Source organism: Pelodiscus sinensis, chromosome 4 (assembly GCF_049634645.1).
Source record: "Pelodiscus sinensis isolate JC-2024 chromosome 4, ASM4963464v1, whole genome shotgun sequence".
In the NCBI taxonomy this organism is placed as follows: domain Eukaryota; kingdom Metazoa; phylum Chordata; order Testudines; family Trionychidae; genus Pelodiscus; species Pelodiscus sinensis.
This window is the reverse complement of record NC_134714.1, coordinates 128,807,811-128,830,218: the sequence shown is the minus strand read 5'-3', so window position 1 is coordinate 128,830,218 and position 22,408 is coordinate 128,807,811. Positions and strand designations below refer to the sequence as shown.

General features: G+C 54.8%; 2 protein-coding genes across 4 annotated transcripts; one reads left to right on the top strand and one right to left on the bottom strand.

The window, feature by feature from the left end:
* Positions 1–880: 880 nt before the first annotated feature.
* LOC102458637 (uncharacterized) lies at positions 881–11,501 on the bottom strand. 2 transcript variants are annotated; one of them, XM_075929059.1, is made up of 7 exons: positions 11,218–11,501; positions 8,784–8,882; positions 8,211–8,282; positions 7,209–7,283; positions 6,258–6,611; positions 4,929–5,243; positions 881–3,851 (listed from the first exon to the last, which is right to left on the bottom strand). In XM_075929059.1, exons 1-7 carry the CDS (start codon positions 11,399–11,401, stop codon positions 3,595–3,597), a joined length of 1,356 nt encoding a protein of 451 aa, XP_075785174.1. In that variant the 5' UTR covers positions 11,402–11,501; the 3' UTR covers positions 881–3,594. The 2 variants fall into 2 exon arrangements, with proteins under 2 accessions (XP_075785174.1, XP_075785175.1); XM_075929060.1 differs by lacking the exon at positions 8,784–8,882 and having other exon boundaries at positions 888–3,851; positions 11,218–11,499.
* Positions 11,502–18,082: 6,581 nt separating this feature from the next.
* On the top strand, positions 18,083–22,350 carry LOC102458863 (uncharacterized). Of its 2 annotated transcripts, none has more exons than XM_075929112.1 (3): positions 18,083–18,244; positions 18,415–18,541; positions 21,802–22,350. In XM_075929112.1, the coding sequence occupies exons 1-3, from the start codon at positions 18,137–18,139 to the stop codon at positions 22,254–22,256; spliced, it is 690 nt and encodes a 229-aa protein (XP_075785227.1). In that variant the 5' UTR covers positions 18,083–18,136; the 3' UTR covers positions 22,257–22,350. The 2 variants fall into 2 exon arrangements, with proteins under 2 accessions (XP_075785227.1, XP_075785226.1); XM_075929111.1 differs by having other exon boundaries at positions 18,084–18,244; positions 18,412–18,541.
* The last annotated feature ends 58 nt before the right edge of the window (positions 22,351–22,408 follow it).

Sequence of the window (22,408 nt, the reverse complement as noted above, 5' to 3'; positions counted from 1 at the left end):
GGGTCTGCTGAACCCCCCTCTCCTGCTCGGCAGGGAGGGGGTGATCGCACCCAACTGACGGGATGCACGACCGGGGATCCGAGCTGGGGACCCGGTTAGAGGACGAAGGGGTTCGCTGAGCCCCCCTGCCCGTGCAAGGGGGGGGGGTGATCGCACCCCACGACTCGTCCACAATGTACTTGTATAATATCTCTATGTGGAGCTATAAACATGTGCTCTGTGCTGAGGCAGAGCAATGGGCAAAGAATATTCAGCCAGCGACTATGCTAATTAGCAACCCTCCAGGGACAATGGATCGCTAGGTGCCAATACACACCTGAAGAATGTATCCGGAAATCTGGATACCTGCAGACCAGCCAGGGCATAATGGCTGCCAGCATGTGAAACAGATAGGTCACTCGACCATGTGACCTGCTCTGGCCAGGAAGATGCCAGGAGAGGTATATAAGTGCCATGTGGCAATCTCCAGCTTGTCTTCAGTTCAGCTACAGATTCCAGATGCAGCCTTGCAAGGAACAGCGAGCTGGAAAGAACCGTGGACCCGTCCTGACATAGAGGCTGTGTCTAGACTGGCAAGTTTTTCCGCAAAATCAGATGATTTTGCGGAAAAACTTGCCAACTGTCTACACTGGTCGCTTGAATTTCTGCAAGAACACTGACGATCTCATGTAAGATCGTCCATGTTCTTGCGGAAATACTGTGCTGCTCCCGTTCAGGCAAAAGCCCTCTTGCCCAAATCATTTGCGCAAGAGGGCTAGTGTAAACAGCACAGTACTGTTTTGAGCAAAAAAGCCCTGATGGCTAAAATGGCGATCTGGGCTTTTTTTCGCAAAACCGTGTCTAGATTGGCCACGGACGCTTTTCCGCAAAAAGTGCTTTTGTGGAAAAGCGTCCTGCAAATCTAGACGCACTTTTCCGAAAATGTTTTTAATGGAAAAGTTTTCCGTTAAAAGCATTTCCGGAAAATCATGCCAGTCTAGACGTAGCCAGAGTATACACCAAAGACTTTTAAGATAGCAGTTTATAACATCTCTGCTAAGAGCCTGTATTGAGAACTGGGCAATTCGATGCATGTAATGTATTCTCCTTAACAACCTTACTCTCAGGCTTTTCTTTCTTTTATTAATCAACCTTTAGATTTTAGATTCTAAAGGATTGGCCCAACGTGATCTTGTGAGTAAGACCCAGAGCGTAAATTGATTGGGACCTGTGGCTGGTTTCTTGGGACTGGGAGAACCCATTCGGGGTAGGAGAAATTGGGTTCTATAACCCCTCACCTGTGTGCTAGGCTCAGGGCTGATTGCGGCACAGAGGGAGCTGTGGGGTCAGAGGGGTTTTGCTCATGAGACTTCATGCTGGCCAGATAGGTAGCTGGAGCGCTCCGTGTGACTGGTGTGTGGCCTATTTGGGAAGGTCTCCAGTCTGGGGCTGTAAGGAGCCCCGAGTTTGAGCAATTTGCCCTGAGCGGACACCCTCAGCTGTGCCCAGACCTGGCCCGGTCCGTCACAGACCCCCCACCCCAATAATTCTCCTTGCCACCAAGCCAAGCACCACGGAGTGGCTGCCCCGCTCTTAGACAGTTCTGCCTTTTTTTTAATATAAATACAAAGGTACAAAAGTTGCTTCTTGATTCAAATAATAACGGCTGGGATTACAGCCATTTCCCCTTTCGGCAGGGTGGGGAAGAGGCTGGCCCCTCCCCCGACACAGTGTCGAGGGCTTGGCGCAGGTAGATGGAGATGGGCGGCTGCCGGGGTTTAGCGTGGGGGGACGTGGGCGTGTCTGGCGGGAAGTGGAGCACAGCCTTGTCCTGGCTGCAGTGGAATTGCCTTGCCTGGAACCCAATGCAAAGGACAAACGGGTTCTGTCCTGGAAGTGAGAGTGTGGGGGTGGGAGGCTGCACGCTGTGGCTCCTCTATCTCCTGGCGAAAAGCAGAACAAGAACCGGTGGCTGCGGAGCTGAACTGAGACAAGTTCACCTTAGAAAGCAGGCACCACTTTTTCTCGCTCGGGGAGATGATTAGCCTCCAGAATGCACACCTAGGTAGCTCCTCCATTTCTTTGTGTCTTCCGATCCCAACCGGATGCCCATTATGGAAGAGGTGTTAGCCAATTGCAGGCTATTAGGTTCAGTAGAGGGATACCTGGGTGATAGGGTTGCCAGATACTTTCAGAAAAAATACCAAACATGGCAGGAAAAAAAAATTGGTTGAGCAAAACAAACAAACAAAGGGGATCAAAGCTGTTGAGCAAAAAAAAAAAAAAACCACACACAAAAAAAGGGCCCTGTGCCTTTAAATCCCCTCGCTCGCCACTCCCCACACACCTGCCAGATGCGGCAGGGGAGGAATGTCCCAAGTGGCCTTCCGTCTGAGAAAAACATAAAATACCGGACATTTTACATGTCTGGTATTTTGGTTTTTTTACTGGACAGAGGCCGCAAATATCAGACTGTCCGGGCCAATTCCGGACACCTGGCAATCCTACTGGGTAAAACATAAGGGTGTGGGCTACACAGGATGTCAGACCAGTCCACTCTGGCTTTAAACTCTATGAGGAGCTGTGGGGATTCAGGGCTGATGTCCAGGGTTCCCTCTAACATTTTCCATCCGTGTGCAGAATAAATGTTCTGTGCACCGAGGTATGTGCAGCATGTGTATCACCAGTAGAAACATGCTTCCATGTAGCATGTAGTTTCCAGCTCTGCCCATCATCTGAGTGGCATTTAAGTCTCTCCTGGATGGCCGCCCAAGCGCTCAGCTTACAGGGAACAGTGCTGATGCCCTTTATCTTCCCAGAGCCTGGAGTAAGATGGAGACCCCTCCCAAATCTGCAGCTCTCATCGGCGCAGTCCAGAAGCTAAACACTCCAGCCCTTCCTGCTCAGTGGAAAGCACCTGCCTGGGGCTCGGGTGGCTGGCAAAGCCAGGCCAGGAGAGGAAGCTGCAGTTTGGTTTGTGCCTTTGCTGTTGGGAAATGAAGAATTTTTCCAGGGATGTTTTTTTAAAAAACAAAATCAACTTTTCAGCCAAACAAACAAACAAACCAACCCAAACACATAAAACCAAAATATTTGGGTTTGGAAATGTTGCCACAGTTCCAAACAGTTGAAATTTGGGTGCCCCATGATGCCCACATTCTCCACTGTAGTCTGAGCTCCAACATGCACCATGCTCCCTCCTTTTGGTGAGTGGCAGTTGTATCATGGGAAGTCGTGGCCATGGTGCATCATGGGAAATGTAGTCCAGCTGAGGTCCCTGATCCAGAGATGAGAATGAAGATGAGGCATGTGAACTATAACTTGTATAAATTATACCCAAATTGAAATATTTCACATTTTGGCTGAGATATCTTAGTTTCTTCCAACAATTTTTTTCCACAGTAAGCAGATATTTTTATCTTGTGGAGAACCTGATTTTCCATTGAAAAATCATTTTGAGAGAAAGTTTTCACGCAGCCCTCGTCTTAACCAGTTGGGACATCTTTGGAAACATGGGGAAGAGCCAAAAATGAGTTTCCCTCCCTGGAACAGACCCTGGATGTAAAGGGGAAGCCGTGTGTGAGGGTGCGGATAGAGGTAGGTGGTTCGTTGCCTTCATTTCCCTTCCAGGTCTGCGACGAGGAACTTGCATTTGTCCGCCAGTGCCTTGTAGAGCTGGTCTTTGCAGTACCTGTTCCAGCTCAGCATGAACTCGTAGAGCTTCCGCATTCTCATGGGGTTGGTTCTCTCGGCGAGAATGGTCTGGTACTGCTCGTGGTCCAGCACGCTGCCCAGCAGCTTGTCCAGGATGCCCTCAACCAAAGTTACTCGCTGGATGAGCTGTTCTCGGTGCCGGTCAACAAAGTGTATCTCTGAGGGGAGAAAGAGGGACAGAGGAGAGTAAGGAGACGGGCTGCCTCGTGCTCTCTGCCGCACGCTGATTATCTATAGGGTCCCTTAGCTACTCTGTGATCTACAGGGTCGACGCATGAGGGGGAGGGGCACATGCCTCCCCAATACCATTGGCAGGAGAGGCAAGAAGCCAGCAGCGATTGGGGTCAGAGCCTCTGGGCAGCTTGGGGGACTAGCGGGGAGGCCTGGCACCCACAGTAGGGGTCGGGGCTCCCCACACACTCACCAGCAGCTGCAGGGGGAAGCGGAGCAAAGTGGCCAGCCGCTGGGGGGGCAGCCCAGGCTGCGGCTGCATCCCTCTGCTTCCCACCCCCGCCCAATAGCTCCCCTCGGTCCTGGAGCCTCCTTCTGGACATCTGGCCAACCACCTCTCCTCTGCCAGGCCCTCTGTCCTCTGCCTCTACTGACAGCAACCCCGCCCCGCTTGTCACGCCAGCCTGCGAGTGGGGGGTCACTTGGTCCTTCCCTCTTGACCGCCCGCCTCCCCGTATCCAGGCAGTGCCCAAACTTTGCTGCCTCTTCCTCCTCAGTGTCTCTGAGAACTGCCCTTTCCTCTGTCCACATCCCCAAAGGCTTTCTCCGGGTCTTTATCCCCTTTGGCCTCCTCCACCCCCACCTCATCCCTCGCCACTCCGTTCCAAAGGGCGGTGCTCTGGGGTTGGAGATGCCGCCATTTTGGGGCCCAAGGTTTCCATGTCGGCTCACAACAACCACGGTGTTTCTAAAAGTTGGGTCCTGTAAGTCCTCAGCCCCTTTGGGTTCAAATCCACAGCCAATGTCTGAGTCAGCCCCCAAACTGGGAGGGGCCTGTTTTCATCACTGGGCTTAGATCTGGCCCAAGGAAATCAAGGCAGAGCAACTGGCAAAACGCTGCCACTCCAGAACCTGACTTCGCCTTGATTGGGCCCTCAGCCCCAGCCTGCAGCCTAACCCCGAGCAGAGTATGCACTCCTGGGCCCGGCGGCCTCCTGCCCCCTCTCCATTCAGCTGTCTTCAATGTAATAGGAAGACCTTGCCCAGCTAGCCTTGTCACTCACCATTTCTACCAGCCTCGTGTCCTCTGCCTTCCCCGGAAATGGGCTTCATTTCCCTGGTGTCAGGGGTAATGTCTCCGGAAACAGCTGTAACATCCCCGGAGTCAGGGGTCACTTCTATGGAAACAGATGTAACCTCGCTGGTGTCGGGGGCAAGTTCTCTGGAAACAGGAGAAGCGTCCCTGGCGTCGGGGGCAATGTCTCTGGAAACAGCCGTAACTTCTGGAACTGCTTTGGAAATGGATGTAATTTCCTCGGTGGCGGAGGCAACTTCCTGTGATTCGGGGGTAACTTCCTTGGAGTCAGGGGTAGCTGCACCTATTCGGAGACCCCAGGAAACAGAATTAGAGGCCAGGAGAAGACATTACAGAAGCTGTTTTACCAGGGGAGAACAGTCCTTTCGGTGCGTACTGGATTTCTCATTCGGCATAGAGTTGAAAGGCTCAGTAAACACCTGTTTGTGCTGCTATTTGCCTGACACCCTGGCTAAAGTTGGCTGTCACATTTCTTTGGGGAAAACAACCCTGCTCGTACTCTTACAATTACAAATTTCCAATCCTTGCTTCCCAGTATCTTTTTTCTGGAAGGACTTTTCTGGTCTGGACGTTTGTTCTCAGCCCAACAGAGCCTCAGGAAAAGTCAGGACCTGAGAGGTTTGTTCATTGTTTTGCTTAGGAATAGCACACATGGATCCGGAGCCCTAGCCTTAGTCATTGTACACACCTGGAACAAGGAGATGACCCCAGCCCCAGTGTGCGTGATCCCATTGATCTGACTCAGGAAAGCCAGTAGGGGGAAGGTGAGATACAGGGCTAGAGGGACCCAGCAGTCTGATACAGACAGCATGGAGAAGGCGAGAGACCAGGCTAGATGGGTCCAGTGGCTGGATCTGGAGCAGCAATTCCTATGTCCCAGCATTTTGGGCTCTTTAGTCCAGAACTCTCTGGTCTGGAAACCTCCGTCGTCCAGAATAATTTTAGTTGCTGGATGTCCACTTTTCATGCATGTGGCCAAGTTTTCTGCAGTTCCACACAGTTTGTTTACAGTCAACAGTCCTGGCTCTTAGTGCTCTGTGCTGTTATTTAGTGCTAATTTACCCCAAAATGTCTCCCAAGAGCCCAATAAGCAGAGGCAGTGTTGCTAAGACAACACCGACCTCCTGTGGTCTGGAAAATTCTCTGGTTCGGAACAGGTCATATCCCAAGGGCGCCAGCCTAGAGAGGTTCAGCCTGTACTAGGCTCGAGGTCTGGAGACAGGAAAATGCACGCTAGCAGAGAGGAAGCCCCCACCACCCATGGGTGCTAACGCTCCACCTCTACGCTCAGACTGACCTTTGACCTCCAGCGTCCCAGTGCGCCTCTCGATGGGGGTCTGCAGGGCCACATGACCCACCCGGCAGAGGAACTCCACCCCTTGGTCTCTCTGCACCGTGGGGCTGAAGAACAGCGTCACCCTCTGCTGGTAGGTCTCCCCATCCCGGGCGCAGGTCTCCTTGGGGACGATGGCGTAATCCATGGAGTCTTCGATAGGCTGAGCCACGCTCTCTCCTCGCTCCCTCCTGAGCCAGGTGACGGTGAGCTCGGGGGGGAAATACCCCGCAATGAAGCAACTCAAGGCCGCATGGCTGCCCTCCACCAGCGGCTGAGACTGGAAAATTTCTGACACCTCCGGGCTCCGCTGGACCACTGGGACATGACATGGAGAGAGAGGGAAGGAGAAATCTTGCCTCGGGTGGGGGCTGCCCTCTGTAGCATCTGCTAATGGCCACTGCTGGAGATGGGCGACTGGGCTGGACCATCGATCTGGTCTGAAGTTGCAAGGAAGGGGGCAGGACACAGTCTAGACTAGCTCAAAGTTGTGACCCAGAGTGGTGTGGAGGGGCCACCAGGCTCAATCGGGGCTTTGGGGCAGTGCCTAGGTCCCATCATTACATCCCAGGACAACTTGATGTCTCTAGACCCCAATGTGGACCTCTGTGGGGGAGGGAAAGGGGACCCAGCCCTCCCCACGCTGTGCCTGATGACTCCACCAAGGCAGGGCTGTCGTTCCCTTGACTCTAGCTGATGCTGTTGGCTTTCCACCTGGGCTCCCAGTCCTTGGGGGAGGAGGGGGGCGGAGCACAAGCCAGCTTCAGGGGGTTTGTGGAACCCCATGGTTGAACCCAGGTACCTCCCGTGGGGCAGAAATTGTGAGCCTGGGCCCTTCCCATGGGGCGGAGTCCCTACACCCCACCTGGAAATTGTCTAGGAGACTTTAAGCCTTGCACACAGCGAACTACTGACCTGTGCGCCCTTCGGCTTTGTCCGGAGAGAGAACTTCCAACTGCGTGGAGTCCGGAGCCGCCGTCGGAGGAGGCTCTGGAGCAAATGAGGCAGAGAAGAGGCGTCAGAGCTCTCGCAGCTCAGAGCAGGCGGGGGCAGAGACCACTCAGCTGGTGCCTTGTTCCCCAGACACTTGCTACAGAGCCAGCAGGCGCAGGGCACTCCCCTGACAGCTCAGCAGTGTAACAACTGCTGGGCAGGGAAGAAATCCCCCCCTGGCCGCTTTCTACAAGAGCTAGTGAAGGGCACAAGCAGGGCCATGGGGCGCTCTGCCATTCACCACCAATGCATGGGAGGAGGACATGGGCGGGGCAGGGGGCGTCTCCTCCAGGTCTGCCGATGGTGGGGGAGGGACAAAGGGGGCAGCTGCCCCAGGTGATTCAAAGAGGCACCCTGAGCCCTTCACATGGCTGATGGAGCACTGTGCAGCTTGCTCCAGCCTGCTCTTAGAGCTGCCTGGGGAGGTGGGGGCGCGGCACGCTCCGGGTGGGGGCATGGCCATCCAAGTGGTGTGGAGGGCAGGCTACCCTTGGCTCCGCCCTTTCCTCCTGAGGCCCCGCCCCTTCTTGGAATGGGCAGCTGCCCCACCCCCCACCCAGGGCTGGCCTTACCATGAGGCCAACTGAGGCGGCTGCCTCAGGTGCCAGACTGGGGACGGGGGGGTGCCACTAGGACCCAGAGTGTAGAAAATTGAGTCTGATCCCGGTGCATATGGGGACGTCATTTGAGCTCCTTGCCTCAGGTGCCAAAACGTTGTGGGCCAGCCCTGCCCCCGCCTTGCCCGGGGGCCTGGCATGGCTGTTGGCTCCCCTGGGCCCCCCCTAAACCTAAGAGCCCTCCATCATAGCTGCTCTGGGAGTCTCGGAGCCTGGATCTGGAAAAGCCATGATCTCTCCCGGGCTGGGAGAAAGGACTCCTCCTTCCAGAGCCTTTCATGTGCCCCCTGAAGGGCACCCTACTCACCCGCTGCTCCGGCGCTAGCACTGGCAGGAAGGGTCTCGCTCTGCACAGCAGCGGCTGCAGGTTCTGGGGGTGCTAGAGTCAAAAATGGGGGACAATCAGTCTGGGGACCCATGGTCAGCTCGCAGCAGGGGGCAACACACGCTGCTCCCACGCCCCACATGCTTCTTCCTCCACAGAGGGGACAAACTTAATTCTTAGAGGCTGGAAAAGGGGGTAGGGGAGTTGGGACCAAGGGGAAGGATCAATAATTGCAGAGAAGCGGGGTTCAGAGGACTAAAGCGGAATGCTCTGCCCCTCAGTTAGATTTGCTCCTTGGCCTTTCCTCTTCAAGTGAACACTGCACAGGCCTGCTACAAACGGGGCCAGAGGGGTGTCTGGCCCAGGGAATGGCAGGAAGGAAGACATACGGCAGTGGGAAGGAATAGGGTCCGTTCTGATGCAGTCTGCAAAGGCAGCCTGGACACCTGTCATGGCGCAATTTGTAATTTTTAAAAGAAACAAAGGAAATTCCCCATGTGACAACAAACAACTCTGTTAACCCGCAGTAGGGGTGGAGCGATGCCCTCACTTTACCTAAAACACCACACAGCGCACGGTCAGCCTTGCGGTTAGGGACTCTCCGGGAGCCCCTCTTTTTGAGGCTCAGCGTGGGAGCCTGGCGACCCTTCGGGGCTGAAAAAAAAAATCAGGTGACTGCAAAGTTCTAGTGTGAGGTCATGAGCGAGGCTGAATTTAGCTTAGCAATGACTTCTCTTGGGATGAAGTTGCAAGTGCGGGCAGGCCTGCGCCGGGGAGGCCCGGCCACAGACCGGCCCTCCATTGCGCCAGGTGCTGTACAAAATCCAGAACAAAATGAGACCCCTTGCCCCCAGCAAGGGTGCAGCCAGCATGAGTTTGTGTGTGCATAGACGCGGGAAGTTGGGGTGGAGGGGGTGCTGCAGCACCCCCACGATTTTTCCCCTAACTTCACTGTGCCCAGGGGCTGGCCTCAGTGCCAACCTGCCGCCAGCATCACCAGCCCCGTATCCTGGCCTTTGGGCAGCCCTCCATGGGATCGTGCTGGGTCTCTGGGGTCTCCCCATGCCCCACTAGCTTCACTGCCATCCTCTGACCCCTGTGGTCCCATTGCCTGCCAGTCCCATCCTTGCAGGCTTCGCAGACCAGGCTGCTGGCCCTGGAGGCTCTGCTGTCACCCGGGGTCCTGCCACTGGACCGGAGCTCAGCAGTGCCCCCCAGCTATGGCTCTGGCCTGGGGGCAGCGAGGGACTAAGTTTGCCAACTCTCCTGGACCATACGGACCAGCTGCCATTGCCATGAACGGCGTCCGATTGGACCGATCTGGGACAGCTGTCGGAGGGGCACAAAACAAGTGTAAGGGAGGGGGCATAACTCAGCACCCCCACCTAAAATAGGTGCCAGTGCCAGTGTGTGCGGTGGGTTAGTTTTGCATGGTGAAAGGATGCTAAAGGAATAACACTGTATTCCTGTGTGTGTGTGTCAATGTGTGTGTGTCAGTGTGTGTGTGTGAAGTGTTGTTAAAGGAATAACTGTATTCCCATGTGTGTCAATGTGTGTCAATGTGTGTGTGTCAGTGTGTGTGTGTGAAGTGATGTTAAAGGAATAACTGTATTCCCACGTGTGTCAATGTGTGTCAATGTGTGTGTGTCAGTGTGTGTGTGTGAAGTGATGTTAAAGGAATAACTGTATTCCCACGTGTGTCAATGTGTGTCAATGTGTGTGTGTCAGTGTGTGTGTGTGAAGTGATGTTAAAGGAATAACTGTATTCCCATGTGTGTCAATGTGTGTGTCAGTGTGTGTGTGTGAAGTGATGTTAAAGGAATAACTGTACTACTGTGTGTGTGTCAACCTGTGTGTCAATGTGTGTGCATCAGTGTGTGTGTGTGAAGTGATGTTAAAGGAATAACATTGTATTCCTGTGTGTGTGTATGTGAATGTGTGTGTGTGTGTGAGAGAGAGAGAGAGTGTGTGTCAGTGTGCGTGAAGGGGGCAGTGACGGGATCAATAACTTCCTTTTTGCTTTTCACAGATGAGCTGGGAGGAGAGGGGGGGCGAGTCTCCCCAGGTGTAAATGGTCCCTAACTCCACACCAGCTCCGGATGTGGCAGGGGTCAGTGTGTGAGCGTGTGGGGGAGGGGGGATAAGGGGAGCTGGCAGGAAGCCAGAATCAAAGTGAAAGCGGAGTTGGGGAGGAAGGAAGCAGCCTGCGCCCGGACACGCTCGAAAAGCGAGGCAGAATGGGGGCTGTGGTGACCCCTGCGAGGGGGGGGTCTATCCATGGCGGGGGAGGGTGCCCAGAAAGAGGCGGGTTGGGGGTGGAGAAGGGCTGGGGGGGATGCCCAGAAAGAGGCGGGTTGGGGGTGGAGAAGGGCTGGGGGGGGATGCCCAGAAAGAGGCGGGTTGGGGGTAGAGAAGGGCTGGGGGGGATGCCCAGAAAGAGGCGGGTTGGGGGTGGGGAAGGGCTGGGGGGGATGCCCAGAAAGAGGCGGGTTGGGGGTGGGGAAGGGCTGGGGGGGATGCCCAGAAAGAGGCGGGTTGGGGGTGGGGAAGGGCTGGGGGGGATGCCCAGAAAGAGGCGGGTTGGGGGTAGAGAAGGGCTGGGGGGGATGCCCAGAAAGAGGCGGGTTGGGGGTAGAGAAGGGCTGGGGGGGATGCCCAGAAAGAGGCGGGTTGGGGGTGGGGAAGGGCTGGGGGGGATGCCCAGAAAGAGGCGGGTTGGGGGTGGGGAAGGGCTGGGGGGGATGCCCAGAAAGAGGCGGGTTGGGGGTGGGGAAGGGCTGGGGGGGATGCCCAGAAAAAGGCGGGCTGGGGGTGGGGAAGGGCTGGAGGGGGGGATGCCCAGAAAGAGGCGGGTTGGGGGTGGGGAAGGGCTGGGGGGGATGCCCAGAAAGAGGCGGGTTGGGGGTGGGGAAGGGCTGGGGGGGATGCCCAGAAAGAGGCGGGCTGGGGGTGGGGAGGGCCTGGAGGGGGGGTCCCCATCTCTCTGTACCGTCTCTGCGGCATCCCTCTGCCTGGTCTCCGGGGTGCAGGTCCTGCGGTTGCTCCTCGGCGATCAGCTTCGCCCCCTCCCTCAGCAGACACGCCTGCAGCCTGTGGCTCATCCGCTGCAGCTCCCGCTCCCCCTTCTTTTCCAGGGGCTCCAGCACCTTCTTCAGCAGGTCCTGCAGCGCCATGCCCGGCCCCCGGCCCCCGGCCCCCGCCGAGTCGCGCCGCGGCTTCCCGGCAGAAGTGAAGCGGAGCGGGACCGATTGCTACATCTGCCGCTGTACGAGGTCCCCTTCGCCCCACCCCTTGGGCATTTCCCGCTCGTCACTCTCAGCTGCTCGCCAGCAGAGACGCGGGGGGGGAGAAGGGAAGCGGGGACTCCGCTTTGTCCTCCCCTGGGACGTTCTGATCCGGATCGAACGCCCGTCAGTCAAACCCAGACCCGGCTCAAGACGGGGAACTGGATCCGGTGACGGTATTTCTCAAAGGGAAAGGGGGACACTGTGTAGAGGGGGCTAGCCCCAGCTACCCCCGCCCGCCCCCGTGCGTGGTGGGGCTGGCTTGAGGGCCCCCCATTTGGGCACCCCCTTGTGGCTCATGGAAACCTAGAACTGGAAGGTCAAGTCCAGTCCCCTGCCCTCACGGCAGGACCAAGCACCGACTAGCCCTCCCCCATTGCATGGACACGTACCCCCTGCTCATTCCTCCACACTCCATTTGGTTTTTTTTATAACAGTGGGCAGAGTAAAGGGGCAAATGTGCACTTTTTGCCCCCAAAAGCTGGGACGACCGGGACAGGACCAAAAAAAAAGGGACTGTCCCAGCCAGGACTGGACATGTGGCCGCCTGACATGTAGATGAGATGATCTGGTTTGTATAATGCATGTTAGGCCATGACCTCTAGGTCCCTTCTGGATTGCGAGATTGGCTCCAAAAAAAATGAGATTTTTAAAATAGAATACATGTGTGTGTGTGTGGGGGGGTCTCTTTACTTCCCTTCCATGGCTTTGTGGAAGGGTTGCTCTTCCTGACACCTTCCCAGCCACAAGGGACTGACAGCTGAGATTCTCACATCATCCTTTCGGAGCTGGCTGGGGCTTTAAGAACCCCCCCCCTTTCCTCCACACACACCCCAAACTTCACCCAACTCACACTCAAACCATGTGCGTGACCCTGCACAGGTAGGACCAGCCGGAGGCTCAGAAAGCTGGGGGTTGGGCACAAGTGATTTAATGCTTCGATTTGCATATCTGAACCTATGCCCCCTTGTTTGCATAGAAGGGAGGTCACCGGAGCGGAAAGGAAGCTGCAACATGCAACAAATGCCAGGAGCCCCTTAGGATAACGGTTCCTTCTGACCTTAGACAGCTCTGGCTCACTGCAGGGCGCCCAGCTCCCCCGAGGCTGGTGTCAGGGGAAGTTTGGGCAGCTCCCAGAAGCTCTGCCCTGGCTGCTGGGCTGGATGGAGGGGAGTCGTGGCTGGGTTGTTGGCCCCAGTGCCGGGGGCTGCTTGCCATTAGGTGAGGAGATGCTTTGCCTGGGCTGCTCCCAGCTCTGGCTGCCCATGGGGGTCAGTGCCTGGGGCGTATGGGGCTCAGGCTGCCCCAGGCTGGGTGGGGTGTTGAGGTTAACCCTAGCTGGGAGTAAGGGTTTTCTGCGGACTACCACCAGCTGAACTCTGAGGCGCTCTCTCCCTCTTGCCAAATCCAGGCATTTCAGCTCCGGGAAGCTGTTCAGGCCAGAGCTAAAACTGCCAGTGACAAACCCTCAGGCGCATGCCAGGCAGGGACAATATAGGGCTACCTTACACATTCAGGGTTGGATCCCTGATGGGGTCTATGTGTCAACCTAGCCCCCATGGCTGCTTTTCTCCTCCGCGTGTCTCCGCTGTAAACAAGAGGGACACATCCCAGGCAGAGCGATGCCTCCCCTGGGTTAAAGTTGCCTGATACATTGACTTCAGTAAGACCTTGTTTTCATTGCTTCTGGCTTCTTCAGACGGGAGCAGTTCAGGCTGACTTGCTTCCTGCTGGATGTCTGGCTCAGGCTGAATGTTCTGGAAAGTTTCAGTGGAAAGCGGAGGAATACGGGGCTGGAAGGGACTGCAGAGCAGGGATGGGAAGAGGGGGCAGGAGTGGGCCCTAGAACAGGGGTTTTGCCCAGGGCCCTGTGCCCGCCTAGGCATGGCCCTGGGGTGCGCCAATTTTTTCTTAAAAACAGGCAAATTGTGCCATGTTTTCTGTCTTCTTGCCTCTTCCCTGTAAGCACTGGGTGGCTCCTGCTGCTGGCCGGATCCCTGCTCATCATCCGCACAGCCACCCACGTGAAAGTGCCTAATGATAGGCGTAGGCCAAAGTGTGCCACGCTAGTGACAGGGTGAACATGCAGAGTGTGAGGCCAGCTGTTCCCCCTGCAGGTCCACCAGTGCAGCCCCTGCTCTCAGCCAGCAGGTCCCTGCCCCCCAATTCCATTTCTGGCTGCACGCTGCAGTGACTGGTGAGTGCAGGCAGGCATCGGGTGGCAGCTAGTGATGTGTCTCCTCTGTTGCCCACCCGTCAGCCCTTTACCTGCTCTTCCTGTTCTCTTCTTGCTTTACCCTTTGGCACACGCTCCCCCCCCCCCCCCCCGCCGCTCCTCCACATCTCCACCGTGCGTGTGTGCGTCTCACGCCCAGTGCTGTGCACAGAACCAGCCCCTGGCTAGAGCACTCAGGTCACCAAGTACTTCCTCCACTGCCTCGGACTGGGCCAGCAGCCTGGGAAAGCCCAAGCCCCTTTGGGCCAGGGTGCTGGCTAGGAGGATCCAAGCCCTGGATGTGCCAAAGCCCCGCACAGTGCTGGCCCGGGGAAGGCTCTCTGCCCCTCAGCTGAGCTCTGGAGTGATGGTGGGAAATGATTTCCAGCCTGTTCTCACCCCGAACCTGCAGCCTTCACAGCAGCCCCAGGAGCTTAGAATCCTCTTCACACATACACACCCTGCCCTGGGGCCTGCCCCCAGGAAATGTGGCGCTGTGCCATCTGGGGCTGCTGAGAGACTTCGCCCAGTCCGGGGCAAGGTGCGAAGGGCGGCTCTGCAGCTGTGTGCCAGTTGAGAACTGCTGGTCTAGATCATCACAGACTTCACTATCACCAGGGATCTTAGTTTTCCGTGATAACCCTCCGCCTCACCAATTCGCTTATAAAAAAAATCATAATCTATATTTTTGGTGATTAAGATAAGATGATTAAAATAAGACGTCCTACTCATCCTGGCTAATTGCCATTGATGGACCTATTCTCCATGAACTTATCTACTTCTTTTTGGACCCCTGTTAAAGTCCTGGTCTTCACAACATCCTCTGGCAAGGGGTTCCATAAGAACATATGAGCGGCCACACTGGGTCAAACCAAAGGTCCATCCAGCACAGTATCCTGCCTTCCAATAGTGTCCAAAGCCAGGTGCCCCAGAGGGAGTGAACAGGACAGGGAATCATCTCATGATCATTCTCCCGTTATCCATTTCCAGCCCCTGATAAACAGAGGCTAGGGACACCATTCCTGCCAATCCTTGCTAACAGCCATTGATAGACCTTGTAACCAGTCGGACACGATCCTCCTCCCTCCTCTTCACTTGTGTCTAGCTGACCAGACATGCTCCTCTACTTTTCCCTTCTTCCCTGACCTTGGCTTTCTTGGTTATAATTTGTTAAGCTTTTTATCACACCTTTAGTATGTTATAATGTAATTTCTTGTATTCACGGCTATGAGACCCACTTTGCTTAGAAACCATATTGCTTATGATTCTATGTATGTAACCTATGGAATGTGTGTGAGGTGTGAATGAGAAATATCCAGACAAAAAGGCAGTTTAGGATCCATGACCTTTTAAAGGCAGGCAAAGATCTTGCAAGTAGATAAATTAGCTGACAAGCGACCAGGAAGATCTTCTCCTTTTGGAAGGGATGTAACAGCATGTGAAACCTGGGACTGTATCAGAGGCTGTAGCCCTCCTGAAAATCCAAGGGACTCCAGGGATAGCCGTGAGCTTCAGGGTCAGTCGCCAGGAAGCTGATGCCTGGCCAGCTCGAGCTACCTGTGAAATAGGAAGTTACCTATGCCATGTCTGCAGCCTACCTTCAGCTGCCAGTATGAATGAGAGGTGTGTGAGTATCATCTTACCCTTAAGAATCTGTAGCTTTAGTACTGCTTCAGCTCACCCTTTGTCTGGGTTATTTTCTTGACTGGTCCAGGGACTGGCAACAGACTAGAACTAGAATGTATCTAGTTCTTTTTTGAGCCCTGTTAAAAGTCCTGGTCTTCAGAACATCCTCTGGCAAGGAGTTCCACAGGTTCACTGTGAGCTGTGTGAAAAAAAACCCCTCCTTTTGTTTGTTTTAAACCTGTTACCTATTAATTTCATTTGGTGCCCCCTAGTTCTTAAATTATGGGAACAAGTAAATAACTGTTCCTTATTCACTTTTTCCACATCAGTCATGGTTTTATAGACCGCTATCAAATCCCCCTTAGTCTCCTCTTTTCTAAGCTGAAACTCCCAGTCTTTTTTCTAAGATGAAAAGTCCCAGTTCCACAGGTTGACGCTGTTCTGCCTGAAGAAAAATTTCCTTTTGTTTGTTTTAAACCTGCTGCCTTATTACAGTCCCAGCCTTTGCATTGGTGTTTTTTCCATGTAGTACCGATGTCTGTCACACAGCATGTTGGACAGACAGATGCCTTTGCTTTAGGTTGCCAAGGCCCTCTGTCTCACAAAACACAACTAGGACCTGCAGAACACTCTGCCAGTGTTGCATCTCCATAACCACTGTGGTCAGGCAAAGCCAGCAGCTGTGCTGGCAAATGTGCTGTTTTTATGGTTAGCAAAGGCCACAGAAATATCTTACCCCATTTATATTTTTCACATCCAAACCAAAGTAATGATCTTTATGCAAGAGGCTAAACACTGTTAAGATGTACCGGGCCCTGGGTTTTAATCTCATTGTACATCACCACCCTAATGGTGACTCCCCCGATATCACTTAGCATGAACTTTTTCTGATGGGGAAAAGCCCAATTTCTTCTGGACCCCTGAGATCTTGTGTTCAGTTTATGGAAATATGGGTACCCTGTCCTTAATGCCTGGCTAAATTCTAGGGGAATTAGAATCCCTTCAAACCCATTCCCTGAATGTTATATTTTAGGTTCATTGCGGAGTAAGTAAAGTCTTGTGTGTGTTCCAGTTTGGCAATGAGCGCATCGAGGCAAGGACGCTCTGAACTGAATTGACATTCGGATAGTTAAGTAACGTGTGTCAACGTAATTCTACATCAAACTGGTTTTGGTCCAGGCACTGTCCATGCATGCAGGCACATTGGGTGGCTGGGGCTGACCCAGACCTGGCCAAGGACAGCAGATTGTCTTCAGCAGCCTCTGCCCCACCTCTGTCCACCCCCACAACGAAGACAGACCCAGTCGGCCGCTGGAGCTGGCAGCGCTGAGCCACATCCAGGCTCAGGGCAGGGTTTGTACGAGGGATGTTAAATATCGGTTAATTGAGAAAGCTCATGACACCATCTACATGTTTTGTTAGTCTATAAAGTGCTACCAGACCATTTGTTGTTTTTTTCTGTAACAGACTAACTCAGCTACCCCCTGAAGCGACTTAATCCTTATGTTAGTCGACTATTCTATAGTCCCCAGGGGTAGGACCAGCAGCCAGTGTATCAGAGACAGCAGCGCAGGGTGTCAGGTGGGAGCTGATCCGCAAGGGGAGGCAGTTTAAAAAACAGCACCCCTTGTGGACTGGCTGCCCTGTCGTCTAGTGCTGCTGCCTCTGATAAAGAGGCAGCAGCCCGGGGTGGCAGCAGCCCCTGTCTGGGGAGGGTCTGATCTCCTGGACCTGGCACGAACCAGAACTGCCTGCCCAGTTCCTAATACAGGGCGCCCCCACTATAAGTCACCCCGATATACATCCATTCCACACTAAAGTCGTTGATGTTTGTAGGAACCGACGTGTTATAAGTACTCCCATTCCCCACTATAAGTCATGCGAAACACTCCCCCCAATTTGCTTAAAGGAAGTCACTCACAGGGAAAAATTTCCCTGCTTTAAGTTGTTTCACTATAAGTCCAAGTTTTTTTTAATGTATCTTGGACTTATAGCAAGGACAGCCTGTACACTTTAAATGGAGAGCTGCAGTGGGGGTTGGTCCCGGACCGGCATGAGCCAGGACTGAGCCGGGCTGCTGGTCAGCTTGCGGGAGGGAGGGAAGGGAAATGCAGGCAGTCTATTGCAGTGTTTTTCAACCAGAGGTATAAGTATCCTTAGTGGTACACGAGAGAAGTCTGGGGGGTACGTCAACACAACTGAAATTTGGAGAAAATTTTTTTGTTTTAAGTTTTACAGCGTTTTATTACTGTTGTACTTTTCACACCCAATAACGTCATTGCCCACCCAGCTACGATTAAGTTGTTTAAACAAATGTGTCGCAATAGTAGGGGGAAAAATGTGCGTGTTAGAAAACTATAGGTACTGGGGGGGTACTTATAATTTTTTTTGAAAAAGGGGTACTTCATAAAAAAAGGTTGAGAAACACGGATCCGATTGCATTAACCTTTAAGCTTTTGCTTACTAGTTAATCGACTACACGATTACATCCCTAGTTTGTACTGGACCCACATCTCCCAGCGCCCAGACTCCTGGGATCCCAGGCCCGCTCCTGCCCCGCTTCCAGCCCGGCTCCTGGAACAAGGTGCCCCGCCTGCAGCCGGGCGCTAGGGGGCAGACTGCAGGCGGCCAGACGGGGCGGGGCGGAAAGGGTTAAAGACCAGGCGCTAAATCCGCCCTGGAGGCGGGGCGCGCGGGCGGGGAGGGGGCGGAGCTTTCGCCGGCCCGTCTGAACCCACGCGAGGGCGGCAGCTCCAGCAGCAATCACGCAGCGTGCGCCCTTCATGTGCGCATGCTCAGTAGGACGGGGGAGGGGGGAATCGAACGCTGAGCGGCAGCTGTTTGCGTGGCTCCAGCTGATCGCCCCGATGGCTGCAGCGGGGCCGGCGCAGGTAGGAGGCTGCGGGGGCAGCAGCGGGGTCCTGGGGGGCCGCCTGGGCAGAGCAGCCTGGGGGGGGCGGGGCGCAGGGGAGGCCCCTGGGGGATGTGGGGGAGTCTCCCTGGCGCCCGGTTGCTGGCCTGGGGGTGCCCCCTGCTGAGTGCGGGTCGCTTGTGCCAGCAGCCCCCGGTGGCGTTCGAGGACGTGGCTCTGTATTTCACCCGGGCGGAGTGGGCGCTGCTGTCCGAGTCAGAGAAGCAGCTGTACGGAGACCAGATGCAGAAGAATTACCGGGCCCTGGCTTCCCTGGGTAAGGCCCACGTTCCCTTCTTGGATTCACGGCTGGGTTCCCTGTAAAAGCCCTGGCTGCCCTGTGACACCCAGCAACCCAGGGGCGGAGAATATCAGGCCCTTTCAGGTAGTCGGGTCTACAGAGCCTGGAGCTAAACTTAATGTAACTTGTTTACACGCATCTGAGGCCTGGCAGAGAGCACCTGAGCAACAACCTGTCCCAGGAATCCCGGCCCAGACACTCATGACAACAGTCATGCTCAGAGCCGGGAGAAAATGTTACCTGCACATTCTAGCCCACCCACCTTTGCCCAGTTCCTAAGGCTCAAGACCTAAATCAGTTGGTTTAGACACTCACCCTTTCCCAACTCCTAGGGCTCGGGGCATAATTTTACATGCTGCGCTTTTTGCCATGGTTTTTATTGATGGAAAAATATTACACAAAAAAGGAATACTCTTAACCTCTGTCTGTGACCAGTCACCCAAACAGGGCATGTCTACACTGAGTTTTTTTCAGAATAACTCCCCTTATTTCGAAATAACAAGGTGAGCGTCCACACAGCAAGTTTGTTGTTTTGAAATGATAGAAAAGCAGACCACTAGTACTGAGAAGTCATCAAGTCCAGTCCCCTGCCCTCACGGCAGGACCAAGCACTGTCTAGATCCCTGACAAGTATCTGTCTAACCTGCTCTTAAATATTGCCATTGATGGAGAGTCTACAACCTCCCTAGGCAATTTATTCCAGTTTTTAACAACCCTGACAGTTAGGAACTTTTTCCTGCTGTCCAGCCTAAGCCTCCCTTGCTGCATTTTAAGCCCATTGCTTCTTGTTCTATCCTCAGAGACCAAGAAGAACAATTTTCCTCCCTCCTTCTTGAGACCCCCTTTTTAGATGCTTGAAAACTGCTATTATGTCCCCTCTCGGTCTTCTTTTCTAAACAAAACAAGCCAATTTCTTACAGTCTTTCTTCATAGCTCATGTTTTCGAGACCTTTAAGATTTTTTTGTTCTTGTTGTTGCTCTTCTCTGGAACCTGTCCAGATTCTCCACAGCTTTCTTGAAATGTGGTGCCCAGAACTGGACACAATCTTCCAACTGAGGCTTAATCAGCGCAGAATAGAGCGGAAGAATGACTTCTCCTGCCTTGCTCACGGCGCTCCTGTTAATGCCTCCTAGACATGCATCTGACGAAGTGGGTCTTTGCCCACGAAAGCTTATGCTCCTACACTTCAGTTAGTCTATAAGGTGCCACAGGACTCCTCATCGCTTCTGCAGATTCAGACTAACACGGCTACCCCTCTGATCCTAGAACCATGTTTGCGTTTTTACAACAGTGTCACACTGTTGACTCCTATTTAGCTTGTGTTCTACTATGGCCCCTAAATTCCTTTCTGCAGTATCCTTCCTAGACAGTCGCTTCCCATTCTGTATGGGCATGTCTACGCTACAGTGTTTATTTCAAATAACAAGGCAAGTTATTTGAAATAATTTAATGTCAACCCAGCAAGCCCATTATTTTGAAATAAATAACGGGCTTGCTGGAGTGAAATAAACTCTCATTTCATGAGGAATGATGCCAATTTTGAGAGTGCTGTTTCAAAATAGGGTGAATGTGGATGGTGCAGATGTGCTTAATTCAAAATAATTGGCCCCCAGGGCTTCTCACAGCTGCCCCTGTGGTCACTTTGTCCATACCCCTCATAACTCTATAGTTCCCCTTCCCCCTCCAGCCTTTAAAGCTGCAGCTACAGGGGAAACTGCATGGCACCACACTGGCCCTGACAGCCTTGTGCCACACAGCACCCTGGGTTGCTGCCATGGCAGACCCAAGTGCTCCCTCCACGGCTGCAGGGGAGTCCGCAGCCACTTCTGAAGCCCCTGCCTGAGGGTGAAAGAAGGCATCTTCCTGGACTGCTGCAGAGATCCTGGGTCTCCTTGAGGTCTGGGGGAATCCTAGAGCTGGAAGAGATCTCAGAAGGTCATCAAGTCCAGCCCCCTGCCCAAGGCAGGACCAATCCCAACTCAATCAACCCAGCCAGGGCTTTGTCAAGCCAAGGCTTAAAAACAAGAGCAGCATCCAGGATCTCCGCCCAGAAGGGGCACAGCTGGACCCTGGATCGAGTCCGGATGAAAACTAGAGATCTCCGGCAGGCCTACACTGAGGCAGGGGAGCAAAGTTCACACTCCAGGATGGCCCCGCACACCTGCTCCTACCTCCAGCACTGGATGCCATCCTGGGAGGGGGGCAGGTGGCTTACCCCCCTTGCCCGTGGCCTCCAGCCTGGCCACACCCGTCGTCAGCCTCCCCGAAGGTGGGGCTGTGGACCAGGGTGATGAGGAGGAGGCCAGCATCGACACCATGCCCACCAGCCAGGAGGTGGTCATCTCTGGAGCCGGTACCCCCCTCCCAGGATCTGTCCCAGGGCTCAGTGGAGGCTGGGGAAGGCACTTCATGTGAGTTCCATCACTTTCCCTAGCTACACGTGGGGGGAGGCGTCGGGCTGCAAGGGGCTTCAGCGCTCCTCGCTCGGCCTTCTTGGCCTGGGCATCGCACAGCAGCCTGTGCACATGGAGCGCCAGTCCGGGGCAGATAGCCACATGAGGCTGCCACACAAGAACCCGTTGCTCCTGCTGACAGGGTTTCTGGAGAGTCCTTCCTCACTCCCAACTCCATGCTGGGACACTCTCCCACCACCAGCCACCACTAAGGAGGCTGGGGTCATGGACACACACAGCAGTGCCGCACAGGCTTATGTCCGCACTCCTGGGCAGCATCTGCTCCCGGCCAAGTGTGATGCAGCAGAGGACACCAGACCACTGCATGGGAACCTGCCGGGAAGTGGAGGGGACCCCAGTAGCACCTTCTCTAGTCAGTGGCGTCTGCCACTCAGGCACGTTTCCTCCAATATACCCCCCTTCTCCTCCTCCAACAGGCAGGGGTAGAAATCCTCTCTCCGAGGGACTGCCAGTGCTGGACCCGGCGTGTGTGCACTACATGGAGGGAAACCGTGCTGCCCCATCTCCCCCTCCTGGCTGCAGGCGCCCAGCCTGGCCGGCACCTTCCCATGCCTGCTTGTTCTGGGGCGTGGGGGGTAGCAAGGCTCTCTGGGACGTTCGTGCCCCTGCAGCACAGTGCCCACTGTCTATGCCACAGATGGCTTTGCTCAAAGCACGTCGCCGTCACCTGAACTCAGACCTTTTGGTGTCGGCTCAGGGATGAGGGCTAGGTTCGAGGCACAGTGTCTCCTGGGGTGACTGCCCTTCTGTGTTCTTCACAGCCAGACCGGGTGCGAGAGCGGTGCTTCCGCCCCCGCCGGCGCCCGCCGCCCAAGCCCGTGCGAGCCGCCGGCGCAGGCAACCCTCTGAGGACCAGGAGCGGGAGCACGTGGCCTGCCTGCGTGCCCTGCAGTGGTCTCTCAAGCGGCAGAAGAAGAAGTGGGACGCCAACTTGGAGCTGCGCCGCGCCGCACGGCGGGAGCTGTTGGAGCAGAACCGCAGCATATACGCGGCTTTCACCGTTGCCATGGGCCACCTGGTCGCTGCGATTGAGCGGTCCCGGAGCTACCCTCCTGCACCTGCTCCTTCCCAAGGCCCTCCCACTCCTGCTCCTGTCTCCGCTTCTGTCTCCACCCCTGCCCCTCCAGCTTCTCCCCCTAGTCCCCCCTCTGGCCGCCAAGGGCCCCGCACACGAAGCAGTGGGACCTCCCGTGGCAGGCGCCGCCCCCAGCCCTGAGCCCCTCCTCCCCTTTTCTCCCCCCTTCCAGGTTCTTGCTCCAGTTCCTCTGCAGTGATATTTACCCCCCCAATAAAAAACACTTTATTTTTCACACCCAAAAGTCTGCTTTATTGTATCTGCAAGAGGGTTGGGGGGTGGGAAGAGAGGTT